This window comes from Poeciliopsis prolifica, unplaced genomic scaffold (genome assembly GCF_027474105.1).
Source record: "Poeciliopsis prolifica strain line A6 unplaced genomic scaffold, Auburn_PproV2 SCAFFOLD040, whole genome shotgun sequence".
Lineage (NCBI taxonomy): Eukaryota > Metazoa > Chordata > Actinopteri > Cyprinodontiformes > Poeciliidae > Poeciliopsis > Poeciliopsis prolifica.
Window position 1 is genome coordinate 2,628,085 of NW_026562415.1, and position 17,220 is coordinate 2,645,304.

At 38.3% G+C, this 17,220-nt stretch overlaps 1 protein-coding gene across 1 annotated transcript in view; it reads right to left on the minus strand.

The window, feature by feature from the left end:
• Window positions 1–17,220, minus strand: part of cacna1c (calcium channel, voltage-dependent, L type, alpha 1C subunit) — a 176,698-nt gene that overhangs the window by 97,806 nt on the left and 61,672 nt on the right. Inside the window, exon 3 of the mRNA XM_055054866.1 lies at window positions 12,771–12,876. Within this exon, the coding sequence (XP_054910841.1) occupies window positions 12,771–12,876 (106 nt within the window). The remainder of the gene's footprint in view (window positions 1–12,770; window positions 12,877–17,220) is intronic.

Genomic DNA, 17,220 nt, shown 5'->3' on the forward strand with positions numbered 1-17,220 from the left:
AGCAGACGTGGAGAGAGGGAGAAAGATAAAAAAGTAAAGCGAAAACGGAAGATAGAAGAGAGAGTGTACTTTCAACTTCATATCACCCTGTTACCCTTTCGCTGTATAATTAGTGGAAAATGTATCTTCTTTTCGGGCTGTGTAATTATCAATTGGTGCAAGAGGAAACAAGACAGAAGATGATCAAGTGTTAGGTTTACAAGGCTACTGTGTTTTTTGTTTCTTTTGAAATCAAGGATACTTCTGAATAATTGAAGATAATTATTCACCTGTATGAAGAAGTGGAGAAATCTAAAGTTTTTTTTCAGAATGTAAGAACAAATGTGTGACCAAAACCTTAGTTTTTACATCCTGTTTTGTCCATTTGTTGTGACAATGTGTAAGTCAATGTGCAAGTCAAAAACACAAAGAGAGCATCAATTGACAGGAACTCTAGAGCAAAAACAAAGACAAATATGGTCATCGTTGTGGCTCAAGTCGCCTGGCAACCTCAGTTTGCCTTGACTCACACTGTCAAGTCGTTACTGCAGTGAAACAGGCTGTATCCTTTATAACGACTCTAAAGTTTGAAAGGACATTGAGATTTACAGTACAGAATGTTGTTGCACCAAAAAATATGGACCGCTTCAAGGACAAGTGCAGAAGCTCATTAAAAAGACCACAGTGCAGATCATGGATGCTTGTGACAGGTTGATAGTCTTATCACTGTACACACACAGCATGGAGCTGCTGAATGCAACAAAGATCTGTAATGCAACTTACGAAGAGCTACCTGGAAGGACAGCTTAAAAAAAACAATGATGAACCAAAATATGTGGTGAGTGTGATTGCAGAATTATTTCACTACACCACAGCAGCTAAGAATCCAGACACTGAACCTGCTGGAAAAAGGTTCATGCTGAATCTTCCTTTAGCAGGGCTGGGATTCTAATCATATCAATCATACTGAGCGTACTTTGTGTACAGAATGTTCTGAACTTCTTTCATTCCCCTGTCATACTGTAAATTAGCAATAATATGCTATTTTGCAGCAGGGATTGCTGCGTGAGTCTCAGCTGATCTTTGCACCACTCCATTTGCATTTGTGTCGTTGCCTTTTGGGGAATTTTTTACTTTTTTTACACATCAGTAAATTCCAGAGATGAACCACACGGCCAGACTCGGCTCAGTTTCATCTCGATGGCCCCATACCTGTGACTAGTCAGCCATAAACTCAGAAAACCAATATGATCAGTGAATGCCATGCTATACACAAGCTAGCCTGATCTGACAACCACAATTTAAGTGTGGATGCAGTAGGTAGGTTAAAAGATTTATGTAAATCTTGACTATTTTAGATCACTACATAACTCGGCGATGCATACTTTCCATGTCTTCTGATAATATACTTTTCTGAATGTAGTTATTTGTCAGCGTTACAATTAAAATTGTGCTTTTTAATATTCTGATCATTCTTATTTTGTTAACCTTCTCTTTGTCAATTCGCTTCTTACTGTTTCAGCTTTTAATATTCTGCTCTAATCCTTATTCTCTGGCTCTTCCATTGAAGTCCAAACATTTTTCCAGACTTCCATAAAAAGCAAATGGCAACATGTGGGGCCACGTTTAAAGCTGCAGGTTCATAAAGCACGTCTAATCTCCAGTTATATTGCGAGGCTTTCTTTATGAGCTCATGCTTCCTTATGAGATCAAATAAAATAGACGGTGTGGTATTTTGCACATAAGATCATTACCGACTATATCCGTTTTGAAGTGAGGAATAGAAAAGAATAAACTTTTCATAGCTAATTTAAGTCTATGAAACAACACTTCCTCCATCTTTGTAATTGGTTTACATTAAGACATGGATGTTATTATAGACTTACAGCTGCCTCCTCAAGCAGTTTGCTCAATAAAATATTTATTATAGGAAAATGAGAGGCTGGACATACTATAAGCTCCCTGACATCTGTTCTGCAAGCTTGGCTCAGTATTTTGCATATTTTTCGTTCTTCCGTTTTAAGCCCTGACAGACTGACAGCTCTGGCAGACAGGTGATAGGTGGGCATCTCTATATGCCCCTGTTTGTAGGTCTGCTGCTGCTGCTGAAAGAAAGTGTGTGCCACAAAACCCGTGCGTGCTGCAGTCACTAGCGACAGAGATGAAGGCAAAGTGCACAAAGGTTCACAAAAACAAATTCATAAACACCCAACTCACTGGTAAGGTCTGTAAAAACTAAAGCATCAATGTTACTTTTATTTTTTTTAACTTGTCCTGCCTCGTTTCTCAGACCTGCAATATGAAGAACCTGCTTGCCTACATGTGCCAGGGCAGCTTTTAGAGAGAAGAGATGGAATCCTAATTGTTTGATTGACTATTAAATCAGAGTTCCATCTGGCATCAGAGCAGACAGTCTCTTAATAAAATATGAACCTGTGTTCCCATGACCTTAAGCTTTTTGAGTTATTTGTAAAGGTATACACGTGCGTTAATGCGTGTGTGTAAATTTAGAGGAGTAGAGGAGAAACATCCTGCTTTGGCTCCCTGAGGCTGCAGGAGCCCCAAGGACCCCCCACAGAGTAACCGTAAGCTCAGCATGTAGGCAGCATAGCACAGGAGCCAGTAGTCCCTATGCCAGGGAGGCACAGGGAGAGATGCAGGGTATCAAATCCCCCTGCCTAACCCTACAGTCATATTCCCAACAACATGTCAATCAAGGTGCCCATCCAAACCCTGGTGGCAGAACTTGTCAGTAATGAAGAGGAAGAATCCTCCACAAAAGATTTCCAACTTGCCAAGCAGGCATCTGCAATCCACACACTCTCAAAGACCAACAGTGGTACTAAGATAGATTGTTGATTTTTTTTTTCTGTCAAAGAACAGAAAATAGACTAAAAGACCTCAAGGAGCAACTCATAATGCCAGATCTGAAGAAATTCAAAGACAACTGCGAAACAAAGTCATTGACATCAATCAATGTGGAATAGGCTACAAGTAATTTCTAAGCCTTTGGTACTCAGAGCCAGAGCAAAGTGGATTACTACTGCTAATCTTTGTTGGTCGTCACTCAGGCTGTATCCTCAAGACAACAGGTTTGGTTTTTGATGGGAAGAAAAAGATTTTACCTCATTATTACTGACCTAACCTTGAATGTTCCAGAGGGATACATCTTGAAATCGCCTTTTTCAACAATTGACATCTGTCCACCTCACTTCGAACTTATTTGTAATTCCCATCTCTCCTGCTGTCCTTCAGCTCAAACTTGAGGACTTTTGAATTGTATTTTATTCATCTTTCTGTGCTGGTTCTCCTCCCATTTCTGATTCATTCCTCAGTTTCTTTGACTCTTCTGTTATGTATCTTCTAATATCACTCCTGCCCTTTTCCTCCGTTCTTGCTACTCCAATGTACTGTTCTCTGCCCTCATCCGTTTTCCTTTCTCTCAACACACTTTAATACTCTGTCAGTCTCTCCATCCATTATTCATGGCACAGTCACAGCCGGCATTAGAGGACCTCGCAATATTGCTACGGCAACAACGCAGAAGAAGCAGCCGTGTTGGATCATGGGAAACTGGGTCACCTCCCAGGAGCGGGAGGGTGCAGGGGGTGCAGCAGAGGGAGGCCGTCGTCATGCACACGTGTCCACACACACACCTGACAGTTGTCCTACAAAGCATGACTGTTTGACAACAGAAAAATTGATGAGAGTGACAGAAGTGGAAGAAATAGCAATCGGACTGATTAATGGTCCAGACACAATAACTGACTGAAAACAAACAGCTTCTTTGCTGAATAAAGTGGATGCTTACGCTTCTGCTCTTAGACTTATTCCTTTACTCAGGCTGATTGGAGCCCAATCAGTGTTAACTAACTTTGACTGCAAAATGTTTAGCTTGAGGGAACCAGACAGAGAAAGTTTTAATCATTACATGCAACTTATTTTGCATGACTTGTGAAAATGTGTGTAAATTTGACATAACACTTCATATGAATCCATACAAAACAACGCTTTCAACTTCAGTGTAAAAGGATCTGTTTGCATTAAGTCACTAACTTTGCAACAATACCTTTTAATGAACAAAAATGTACCAACACTGGAGCATTGACTTATTAAAAAGTTAATTTTGTTGCAGGGTTTGTGTGCAGTCTAAGCATATCAATTAGGTTTGTATCTATAGCTGCTACAATGTTGTTGAACAAATACATTTCTTTTGAGTTGCTGTTTTAGATACGATTTCAATAAAATACACCGATGTTTTGTTTGTAATGTGACAAAATTGGAAACGTTTGGAGGACATGGACACATTTATAAGACATTTTTCATTGTCACTTGGACCTGTTCCTCAAAGGGAAAATAATGATTGTAAAACAATTTGTGATTTCCAAAAGCTCATCTATTTAAAGGCCCATCTCAAATTCATACACTGTCGTTTGTGTGAAGAGATCTACCGCAGAGCAATGACACATGTTGATAAAAATTGAGATTTATAATCTGGTTTACAGAATAGTATGAATCTGTTTTTAATCAAGTTTGTGAAATTATCCCAAAAGGTAAATCTAATATATGGTTTTATTAAATAAGTTGAATAATCACACTCAACAGAAAGAAACAACTTTTGAAAGATTGGCAACTATTTAAGGCATCCCATTAGGTACAATAATCATGCACGTTATCTTAAAGCTCCCAACTTTGAACTGTTTGACTAGATCTGCATCTGAAACTAGATTTAACATAGCAGGTTAAAAAGTAATAAATGCCAGAACCAAGATTATCTTCTTTACTGTTACCTCAGAAAATGCAGTGCTGGAAATCTGCCACATGTTGCCACCAAGGAGGAAAATGGAAACATCTGTTTCTATGGGAACCTGGCATCTTTGATGATGCAGGCAAACACACAAACCACCCAAGGAAGTGTGGAAATACACAAATAATCACACAACCTCCAGTGTCGCACAGATCTCACTGATACACCTTTAAAACAGCCTTCGCCCAGATGTAGAAATATGTGCTGACCATTGGTCTTTGTGCCAGTGTGTCATCAAGAACAAGAAGGCAGAAGGGAAAAAGACTCAGCTCCCAGACCAGATGGCTAAATGTCAGTGAATGCCACACAAACATGACTGCTAGTCCTCCCGAGAAGAGGCTGTACACTGTTTAACACTGCATCACCTAATAATTTAGCGAGCAAGAGACCTGAGACATTTGCACTACCTAATATGTCAGATATTTTGCTTATTGTTCCAAAACTGAGGACTTCCAAAACACACCCCTGACTGCAGTTCACCTTAAGAGATTTAATCCTGACTTTATTACTTTACGTCCATAAAACGGGGAAAGAACAGAATAAAGTTTTGTCAGCCTTATTCTTGGTTTTGCCAATCTTTCAAAAGTTTTTTTCCCCCTTTGTAGATTTCTTTGTCTCAATTTCTTTTTATTATCAGACATAGAAAGCCTGAATAAATACAAACTGCAATTGTTTTTAAATTATATTTTTTTTTATTAAGGGAAAAAATGCTGTCCAAACTGATCTGGCTCTGTTAAGGGGAAAAAAAGAACTGCCTTTAAACATACAGTAACTGGTTGTTTCACTATTTTGAGGGAACAAAATAGTGAAATTGGTTGTTTCACTATTTTGCGCTTTCACAATAACCGGCACAACCTATTGCATCCTGACTGGTTTCAAGGTTAAACTTTGACTAGGTCACTCCATAATCATTTAGGCAAGTTGCTAGGCTTAAATTGCTTTGCTTGGTTTTGAGTACAACTGTTTTTCTCTAAATAGATCCAGTATCAGTTACTATCCCAGATGTGCAGAACAACTGTCTTTAATCCTACTCTGGTTGTCATTTCAGCAAACAACGAGAAGAATGCTTGACTAGGACAGAAACAGGGACAATAAGACAGACGTCGTTCCCTCTGGTAAGCGTGATGGACAGAGACATTAGGTTCTCATCTCCCTGCGTTGCTCTGTTTGAGCTGAAATATGGGTCGATGTGAGGCAGAGGTGGACACTTTTAGCTCAGTAAAAATATCCTGCTCTCTCTTTTTTGTCCTTCCCTCTTTCTCCGATTTAATATCAGCACCTTCCAACATTTTGCCTTCAGGATAAGTGAGGCTTTATGCAGATGATCAAAAATGCAACCCCTCACTGCTAGCCTTTTACACACAGTCATACAATATTAATGAAAAAGGCATTGGTTTGAACCTCAGCTAAAATCAATTAGGTCACAAGTTGACCTGATTTAACCCATAGACCTCTTTGATGGTCTCTGGACTGTAAATAACATTTATTATGCACATGTTTAGCAAGAAATAGGGGGGGAAAAAACAAGGGTAAAAAGTTTCAAAACTTGATTTTCTTCTCAAAATATTGGAATAAATTTACAAAACTTTTATTTGACATGTCCAGTCCTGATCAGAATCCTGTTAATGGAAACACAATGGATACTTTCTTGTTTTCCATCTGACAGCCAGCAGAAACGTCAAATTATTCTTAACTCTTAGTAAACAGAGTAGACTTATCTTTGAAGAAAGTAAACAAATGGGTAAAATGATCACAGTACAATAAAACGTGCGTAATGGTGGCGGCAATTGTTGCCATCACACGATCAGGAGGGAAAGGAATCAGCTTGGACAGCGAGCCAATCAGGTGAGTTCAGGGGAAATCCGGGCGTGGTCAGGGGCGGGTCTCGAAAATGTGTGGCAGGATGGGAGGGGCAGAAGGAGAGAGGAAAATCATCCAAGCGCTTCAGAAGTTTTACCCTTTTTTTGCAGGCTAATAACTCGAAGCACCTCGTCACACAACAGCAGCAACTTGTCATCAACTTATTTTAATCCTAATTCTGCTCCTATTATTATTGTTTTAAAAGGTCTCATCGGCATGTCAACCCCGCCTGTAGTCCTGCTCCTCAACTTTGATGGGTGAGTTTGACAGATAAAATTATTTTATGGGAACCATGAAATAATTAAATACATATTTAAGTATCTGCATTGGCTATTATAAGTTTGCATTTTAATTAGTTAATTTCATATTTTAAAAAATGGATTATTAAATAATTTACTTAAACATTTAATTAGACATTCACTTATTTCACAGCACATTTAATCAATAAGTTAATGTTGAGTTTATTTAATTCTGTCCCCTGTAAGCCTTCACATTTATGCAAATCTGTCCACTGTTTTCTCTCAGGAATGGAAGTCGCTTTATAATTTTTAAACTATAATTTGCTGGGATGTAACATGGCTGAAGTTGGTCAGACTTTAGTCAAGCAACCTACTAATTACATGCCACTAATTATATGTGTGGAAGACATGACAAATGTTGCAGTAAATCATGTCTGTTTACATATGACATAAGCACACACTGTCACACCCACTAATCATAATTAGCAAATCCATGCTAACATCTGAATATGCTTGCTTAAACTGTCCACATACACCACCACTGGCATAACTATTCACACATAATTTCCACTGAGATCACTCAGATTCTGTCTCCAGCACAAGAGACCACAGAGCAAATTTGTTTCGATAAGAGCAAGTACAGATCATACCTCAGCATCTATAAATAGACATTCCTGTCAACTAGCAGAACAGCACCCATAGAAACATGTTACCTTGACCCACAACAGAAATAAATAATGGGAGGATAGAAAAAATAAACTGAGATAGAGCCCAGGTCTAAAAAACAAACTTACAAAATGACTCCATAAATACAAATCAGCTGTTGCTGCAATGAATGATGCTCTGTGGAATGCTGCTATGTTTTAACATTGCACTGACTTTGTAGACATTTGCACAGAAATCAAACTGAAACTGTATTAATTTAATTTTATACTTTACCATTTAAAAAGGCTATTGCTTTATATTATACCCGCAGGTTGCGTTTTATTGCTCTCCGTTTGTCCCGTTTTGTTGTTGTTTTTTCGATCACACACTTAACGTTTTTATTCACAAAGCGATCGTTTTGCAAACTGCATTTGGGAGTACATTTTCTGAGTTCCAGAAGGAAAAAGATGACCCGTTCCCTTTCGATCTTCATAATAAAAATATCAAAAATCTGATTTCTTTATTGTATTTTTTTAATTCGGTAATTAATAAAATACAAGAAAGACTTCAAACCGATCTTCAGTGATGGTTTTCATCCAGTGTGACTGAGCTTGAGCTGTTTTCGTAGAAGATTGGGCAAAAATTTGAGTCTGAGCTGTGCCTTTTCAAAGCTTGTACTGAAGTAACATGCTTCCATACTGTGGTGATTAGGTGAAATATAGATTCAGGGCTGAGTCGGACAATTATCAGATAATGTACAAATTTCCAACACACACTGTCAAAATAGCTTTGTGTCTGTATCCATGGCTCTGCCCTTCATCAGTCAGTGTCTAATCAGGTTCATCGATCTGCTAATTGCTTGGCTATGACATCATCACTCTGTCGATTTCAAAGCATTCCTATCGACCTCGCAAAGATCGATTGTGGAGAGTGACTGAAGGGAAGAAATGCAATGGAAGAAAAGGATCTGGAGAAAAAAGAAAGTCCACAGTTTAGTCAAATCGTTTTGAAGTGCAGCCCACATTTTCTCCCTGACAGAGACGAGTTGTTTGCACTTTGGTTCCTACCTGCTTTTTCTCTCTGTAACCAAGTGCACATGAGGAGCATCACTACGGTTACCATATCCATGACAACCTCTCCTGCTGCTATTATTGGGAATGTCGTCAAGGAGACAAAGCAGCGCATTATGGGATGCAGACTGAAATAGACATCTTGTACAGGAAGCAATTCAACAGATCTCTGGTGTTGCATAAGAGACTTTTTATAAATATAAGGAGGGCTGTCATTAATCAAATATACTGCAGGTTTGGAGGTAAATAAAACCTCATTGCCAAGATACTAAACTACAGTCATGATGCATATTAAAATATGAAAACCAAACAAATACCAAAAATACTGACTGACAAGTGACCTGAAATAAGATCTTTCTTTCAGAGCATTATTTTAAGCTTCAGGGCTTACATGATGGGAATTTAATGAGCCGCCTTGTAGTTTTCAACATTTTGATGCAAAGATGAGAAGTAATAAGTGTGCTGAAAATAAAAATATTAATATGTTTTCTTCTTACGACATTATAAATTCACAGATTATTGAAACAGTATGTACGCCTCACATGTTGTTCTGTTTTTGCTTTCTTTCCCCTGTCAAATAAAGTTTACTGTGAAAGATAACTTCAGTAAATAGAAAATGTCAAGCAAACAAACATGATAGTACGTCACCTTTGTTTAATCATGAAATGTTTGTGATTAGTCATATTTTTTCCTCTTCAAATAGGCTAAAAGATCTCAAAGCAATTTATTGTGGGCACTTTCTAGACTTTCTAGATCTAAAAAATAGAAAGATAATGGGTGAGAAACAAAATCACTGACATCTATGAATCTGGAAAGAATTACAAAGCCATTTTTTTTGTTTTTGAAGACTTTAGCATACCCCATTAAGAGCCATTATCCACAAATCCACAAAGGGAGGAAACATGTAATCGTGGTGAACTTCCCAGAGAGGTTGATTTACCAAAGTCACTCCAAAGCAAATGACGTTGGTAGCTCCTTTATTGGCAATACATAACAGAGATCACAAGACTCCAGAAAAACATCCTAAGTACTTCAGACATCACTTGTCAATTAAAGTCTGTTCATGATTTAACAAGAAACAAATGACTTTTGGAAATTAGACTTTGAACTAACAAAATAATCCGTCAACAGTGATGCGAAGGACCAATTGCCAGCTATGCTTGATGCAACCAAGAGTGGCACAACCATCTATGAAGATTAGGGGCCAATTTATTTTCACACATGGCCAGCTTCTATCCTTCTTCATGTGATAATTGAAAGCATCATTTGAGAACTGCTTTTTGTTTACCCGTGATATGACTGTTGATCTTACACATTTAAATTTGTCAAAAAAGCAAAAACGGAAGAAATCTATAAAGGAGAAAACACATTTTACTGCACAGTACCTGGACTGTAACTGGGTTTTAGTGTTGCGAAAACAGCAACAGAAAAAAACACACCATGGTTTTTACAAATGTTCGTAATGAGAATGACAAAAAGGCCTCTATAACTTAACAAAGACGAACAAATGTTTCTTGAAGTCTCTTAACTTGTAAGCACTTTGCAACAACTTGATGTACGCTGTAAATCTGGAATCGTTATCACATCACAGCGTTTCTCCATTTCAAACGCTGTCTGTTTGAAACCAGCTCGGTCTGCCAAACCAGCACCCAGACAGATGCTTAGATCAACCGCATAGTTAAGCCTCTGCCCCATCTATCTTCACATTGCTTCCTGTATGTGTGAAGGTTTTAAAATTAATTAGCCACAGCTGTGGTGGCGGTGAGTAAAAACTTGCCCGCCAAAAACAAATGTCATGAGATAAGGTTATATTTTAAAATAAAAAAAAAAAGGTTTGTAGAAAGTTTTTTATTACTTTAGCCAATAATTATGAATATTAATAATCCCCACTATTTGGCACACTCGTGGAACAAATTGTCTATTTCATCCAGGATCTTGGATCGTCTTATATTTTCAGATGTTTCTTCTCTGCCTACCTCAAAGATTTGTTGTAGGATTTAGATCCTAAATGAGTTCATGATGCCATGCAATCTAACGAGGTTCCCAGGGCCTTTAGAAGTGAGACCAACCCAGAACATCACAGATCCTCTACCACATCCTTGGTTTACTTCAGTTACATTTGAGCATTTATTGCCAGAAACCTCAATCTTTGTCTCACCTGATCAAAGCACATGGTTCCAGTTAAAGTCCCGGTGAAGTTTAGCACACTTATCTTTTTAATGGCAGGACAAAACAGGCTTTTCTTCTTGCCTTGCTCTCAATCAGTTTGAATTTAAATGCCATCTATTGGATATTATAGAGAAATGTCCTTCAGTTGATTTACTCTGACTCATATAGCTGCTCTCAAACTGCAAAACAGAACAAGAGAGGGGCAGTTGTGGTTATTAATTCAGTCAAATAGCTAAAAATGACAACTGTGCTGTTGGTAATACTTTGCAGGCTACACCGTCTTCATCCAAGAAGATGAAGACGATGAAGAAGGGGATGTAGACGGCCAAGTAGACAACTTGGATAAAGTCGCAAAGTGCGGCATGAGGGATTAAAAATGAGCACCTGTGTCAAAATAATCCTCCTTCAAAAGAAGCGAAGGCGTAAACAGAGTGATGGCTGCTTCACATAATCAGAGCGATAAATGTCCAACTTTTTCTAAAACGCATACAGCGGCACATTGCTCACAAAAACATAAATCCCACTCAGTGGGTAGACTTTAGCAAAAATATTTGATACAATAATCTCCACGTAAACAATAAAGTAATAAATAAAACGTACACAAACTAAAAGCAAGACAAAACTTGGAAAATACCATATTTCAGGCCAAATTTAAGATTTGAGCTAAAGTTCCCTCAGTTATATCTGATGAAATACGAATACACTTAATTTTTAATTAATCAATCCATTGTTTTTTAAAATGACATTCCTCACTGAAAATTAAAAAAAAACCTGGCATCAGAACAAAGTAACTGAAATATTAACAGAAATTAGGGGAAAATATTTAGGTCCATTTTTTTACATATCAGACTAGACAATCAGTAGGAAACTTATTTCGATCCACAAAAAATTAAAAGAAAAAGACATTTTGAATAGTTGGCGTTTTTGTGAAATTAAAATTTCTTAATTTGACTTAGAAAAAACAACTCCACAATAAGAATATGTTTTAATATTTGATATCAATGTGACATTACTAGCAACACATCATTTAACAAATTACTGACTAGTCAGTGGCGGCTATTTGCAGACTGGACGGGAAATGAGCACCATAAATCCAGCCCACGTACCTGTCTATTACACTAACACGTTGCATCAAACTGCACAACCAGCAGCTGTCTGTCAGGTTCATAATCACAGCTTTTATAAAGCAACTGCTTGGTTGGCAGCTAGTGTCAGAACTGGGGAATTCATTTATTTGTACGTATGTCCTAAAAATATGATGTAAGAATTTTAGTCTGTCGCATGTATGACTGCTGTAGAGATGTACATGCTAGTAGTAATTTGACATGACAAACATGCCAGTTTAACATGCTGGGTAAGTAGTTTACCCAGTAGTTTGGGATTCTATCTATCTGTCCGTCTGTAATGGTGAATCTTGTGATTTAGTGAGCCTTCCTTCTAAATTAGTAATACAGCACAGGTACTTGTTCAGCCCTGCTCATAAATTGTCTCTAATTACACAATTACAGCAAGTGAAATCAGCACTACACAAGAGCTCACAGCTGATCTTCTTTCATCCAAGCAAAAAGCAATTCAAGTTCAGAATAACTGATGCGCTCCAATTACCTCCACACCCTAATATGAGCAATCAAGTCTAAACAATTCTGTAATTCTGAACTAGTGTCATTCAGGTGGGATTCCCTTTCTTGCTCTCTTCTAGTTCCATGTTGATTTCCAACAAAATGAAACGATTTCTCTACATCTTCTGACATCTTTTGTGCAGGAACGTATTATTAAGACAGGTAATAGAAATGCTATAGAGAGACTGGCTTGTCATGGACAAGTCATATATAGCAAACCCCGAAACAAACAAAGAGGATGTGTCATTCTTCTCTGACAAGTCAAAGTCAATTGACTTGACTTCGGCAAAGTAAACCCAGCAGATAAAGCAAAGAAAAACAAATAGTGGCAGCAAATGTGAACAGCAGGTCAGAAAACCGATGCAATGAATATGCTGCTTACCAGGTTGGAGTTGGTGGCATTCGAGTCATCCTCAGGGAAGGGGATGTAGACGGCTAAGGCCACACAATTAGCAAAGATGGTCATCAGGATGATGATCTCAAATGGTCTGAGTGGAGAGTTAAGGAAAAGTAAAGTGCAAGACAAAATGTGTACAAAACAATCAAAACAGATCTAATCATTCATCTATGCAGCTTAATCTGGAAATCCCAGTAAGTCAAGAGACAGGAGGGAAATTGATTTGCTTGGTGGTTTGTACCCAACAGGCATCATGACCAGTTATAAGAACCACCTTGACTGACTCCACTTGATCAATGTAGAGAAGCAACGGCTCTTTTCTGAGGTCTTCCTGGAAAGCAGAGTTTCTCACCTTCAGCTATAATTCTAAATTTATCCATCCTTCAGACGAATCCATCTTGTCAGAGAAGGGGTCAGACCTTATACAGCACAACTTGTTTCACGACAAACCGGAGCAGTGCCAGGATTATATGTTCTACCCCAACATTTTTCATCAGAAAGTCACAAAAATACTTGAAGTGCCCTGCTGAAAGTAAACAGACGGCGCAGTATACGTTTTTTCTCGGTTGGGGACCGTGTCCTCAACACTGAGAGGAGCTGACGGTCATTCTCATCATTTCCCATTCGGCACACCCTTTTTCTGTGAGGTTGAGAAGCATGAAGTATGTTCCCTTTGATAGATGGAACAGTCTTCAGTCCCTTTTCTTAAAGATTGTGACCGCCACACCGATCTGCTACTCTGCAGGTGCAGCCCCAGGCCCAAGTGCAACATTAAAGAGGTCTATCAACCATGACAGCTCCACAGTGTCCAAAGTCAAGATGTGGAAAACTCAACTTTTCACTTCTTAGAGATATTCTTCAACCTAGAATCTTCTTTTTACAGTTCTGGTTTTAGATCTTTTTCACAGAAATGGCTCTTGTTAATCAAATAACTATTACACATTAACACAAGAAAAGGTATTCATACACAATCAAGAAAGCAATGGTCCTCTGCTGAGGGAGACCAGAGCTCTTCAGCTTGTCTTTTAGTGAACAATAAGACACTTAGAGTAACTTTGGAATCTCTTGAAGTGTGTGGGCGGGGGAAACTCGGAGACAACGCATGTCCAAATATGGGTGCGACAAGAAGCAGGCCTGTCGCGTGGAAGACGGGATGCGAACAGAGAAAAAGAGGAGAGAGGGAGAGGGAGAGGCCACAATGGAATGAGAGGAGAGACGTAGGGTTTTTATTTGGAGCGATCCTTGAGAGGGGAGTGACCTCATTATTTCAGGCCTCTGATAGAAAGGGAGAGTGGGGAGTGAAGAGAAGGAGACAGAGAAAGGGAGAGAATGTGAACGAGAGATGGAGGAGGTCTGGTTTTCATCAACACAACTACAAACTGCCACCACCGTCAACTCCTGTGTTCTGTTTCTTCCCCGTCTTTATCTCCCTTTCTACTCTATCCTCCTGTCTGTTCTACCTACACAACAGTTTTTATTTTCTCTCATGTAGAATCAGCCCAGACTCAGGACAGCTTACGAAGTCGAGCTTTGAGGTCAGATGACAAGATTTTTATAAAAAATTCCTGAGGAAATGTTCAATTATGATTAATCTAATGTTAGACTTTAAAACTCCAATCACATGATGTTCATTTATTAAGGTATTTTGGCAATAGGAACCTCTTTTATTAACATCTTCAATGCTCTACCTAAGTCATTGTCTAAGCTGCCACTGGCCATTCATACTTCACAAATAAATATACTACAAAGCTGTAAGCTTTCAGAAATGAAGTCAGCAGTGCAGAACAACAAAAGGTGACATCAGAACAAAGCATTCAATTTTATTTATTTATGTTTTTTTCTGACCAGCATGTTTTAAGCATTTCACCGTATCTGCACACATGAAGGGTGATTATCAGGCCTCTGTTGAGCAGTTTGACACATGCTAAGGAGGTAATGCAATCATTTCATTACCACAGGTTGTATTGCCACCACGGCATGTCCAAAACCTTTTATTCATTTTGCAAAAACTGGTTGGGTTTTAGTCCCTAGGAGATGATACAGGCTCGACTTCAGTGATGACAAGTCTGTCTTTTTCCAAAGAGGAAGATGTCGCCAAACACATCACATTACCTTTATTGAAAGCAGTGTGGCATTTGCAGAGAGGATTTGGCAAAGTTTTTATGGGCCCAACCCACATACTTAGCTCTGCTTTTCAATCCACACATGGATTTTCTTAAGACATGTGGCATCATTTAAGGGAAAACAAACATGTTAAATAATACAGGATTTATTGCCAAGCAACATTGTTACAATGAAAAAACTTCAACACAAATTCATTTCTTCCGAGATCAGACACAGAGGAGAATTTATATTTATTTTATTAGACAACGGTTTAAATGGCAGCCAAGTGACCAGGATGATTGGAGATTGAAGCTGGCTAACAAAGCTGGTAGCTAGCTGTCAGAGAATAATAAAACTACATAATTTAGAATTCCCCTTTCTTTTATGTGTTCCAATGATAGCAAGGTGGATTATTGTACATAGATTAAGCAGGCTGTACTTTTGTTTTTGCCTCACTCCAAAGCCACTTCCCTTGTTCCAGGTGGACAAGGGAGGTCCATGAATAAATAGTACTTGCAGAACAATCTTATTTCAGAAGACAAATCTAAAAGCTTCAACACCTAACATTTCTTGACGACCTAGCAATCGTGCGTAATTGCTCCCTAAGACTATGTCAATTGCCATATATGACTCTAATGAGTGTTTTGGACATCTAAACTAAGGTAGACTCAGAATGTGATATAAAAAACATATTTGTAAAACTTGTCCTCCCTCCAAGTCAAGTTTTTGTTCAAGTTTCATTAGTTTTGTAGAAAACATTTTTTCATTGTTCTTATTGCAGTTGTTTTTTAAACATTGTTTATTGTAACTTTGTCTTTTCAAATTAGTGCACTTAAAAAATCAAATTATTTATGTATTTAGTCTCTGGAGCAACTCTGTGTGGTCCTCCAAATTGATTAACTGCAGTGTTTGATTTCTTATAGTTGTTTTAGGATCAGCTCTGCAGTCACAAAAGAAAAAAAAAACGTTTTTTTCTAAATGTAGTTTATATTTGGGTTAAGAACCTTTGATCACTTTCAACCATATGATCTTTCAGCCTGGGTTCAAGACATATTTGAGGTCAATCACTCGCTCTTGTACTGAGGTCTCATCAAACTAAACAGCATGGGGAAAAAAAGACATGAAGCTGAGTGTCATACTGTTTCTTCTGTATATTACTGTAGCACATCTGAAATGAACGCTCAGGTGTTTTTCACCGTTAAGCCCATACAACATGATATTTCCTCTCTAATTCTTTTTAGAACTTAACATAAACATTATGCTAAGCATCTCAAGCAGCCAGCTGTAGATACTCGAGACATATTTTCCCAGTGGGATTGCATCCAGTCACAAACACCAAGAAGCTGTTTCACAGATACGGCAAGTGGCTCCCATAAACACCTCATGCTTCTCTCAGTAGCACAGATAATCTCTTATCTCACCAGAACCCAATAAGTAAGCTCAGATATACTGATGTTAACATTTTATGATGATATTTTAGTGCACATATTATATAGGTAATCTGTGTAAATGACATATATATTTGTAGTTTTTTTTTTATTTTTTATTCACTTACACATAAATACAATATATTGCCAAAATTACTTGCTTGTCTATCTTCACACGTATGAAGTTGAGTGACATTGTTGAGAATAAATAAATTCCGTGTTTTCCTTCTATTTATTTTAGCTAGTTGCTTAGTTAAACCAGCAGGACATGACATGCAAAGGAGAACTCTGCTTAGAGGAAATGACACACTAGGGCGTAGCTCAGAGAAACAAAGGGAATGGAAAACCCTTGTGGGATGCCATTTGATTGTTAGCTCTTCAAGGTAGCACGTCAGAATGGACCAGCTGTATTTTGGTACAATGAATGCAATTCATGAATTCAGCTCATGGACTCTTCTCCAACCTCATACATCACAAACTCAGCATGGAGAGCGGTTAATTCTCCTCAACATTCAGTATGGTGTTGGCCCACTTCATGCAGCTGTCCTGGGGGGGCTTTTTATAATATTTAAGAGAGTGTATATGGGAATGTTTCATGATTCTTCCATTAGCACACATGTGAGATCAGACACAAATATTTTTTACTTTCTTTTTGACCCCAAAAGGTTTTCTGTCAGGGTGAGGTCAGTACTCCCTGCGCGCCAGTGAAGTTCTGCTTCCACACAAAAGTAGCTCATCCATGTCTTCACAGATCTTGTTTTGAATGAGAAACTCCCAAACAAAGCTCAGAGCAGGACATTGTTCAGAATGTATTGGTATGCTGCAGCACTAAGAGTTCCTTTCCCTGAAGCTAAGGGGCCAAGCACAACTTCTGAAAAACAGGCCCACACACTTAGATCCTCTCC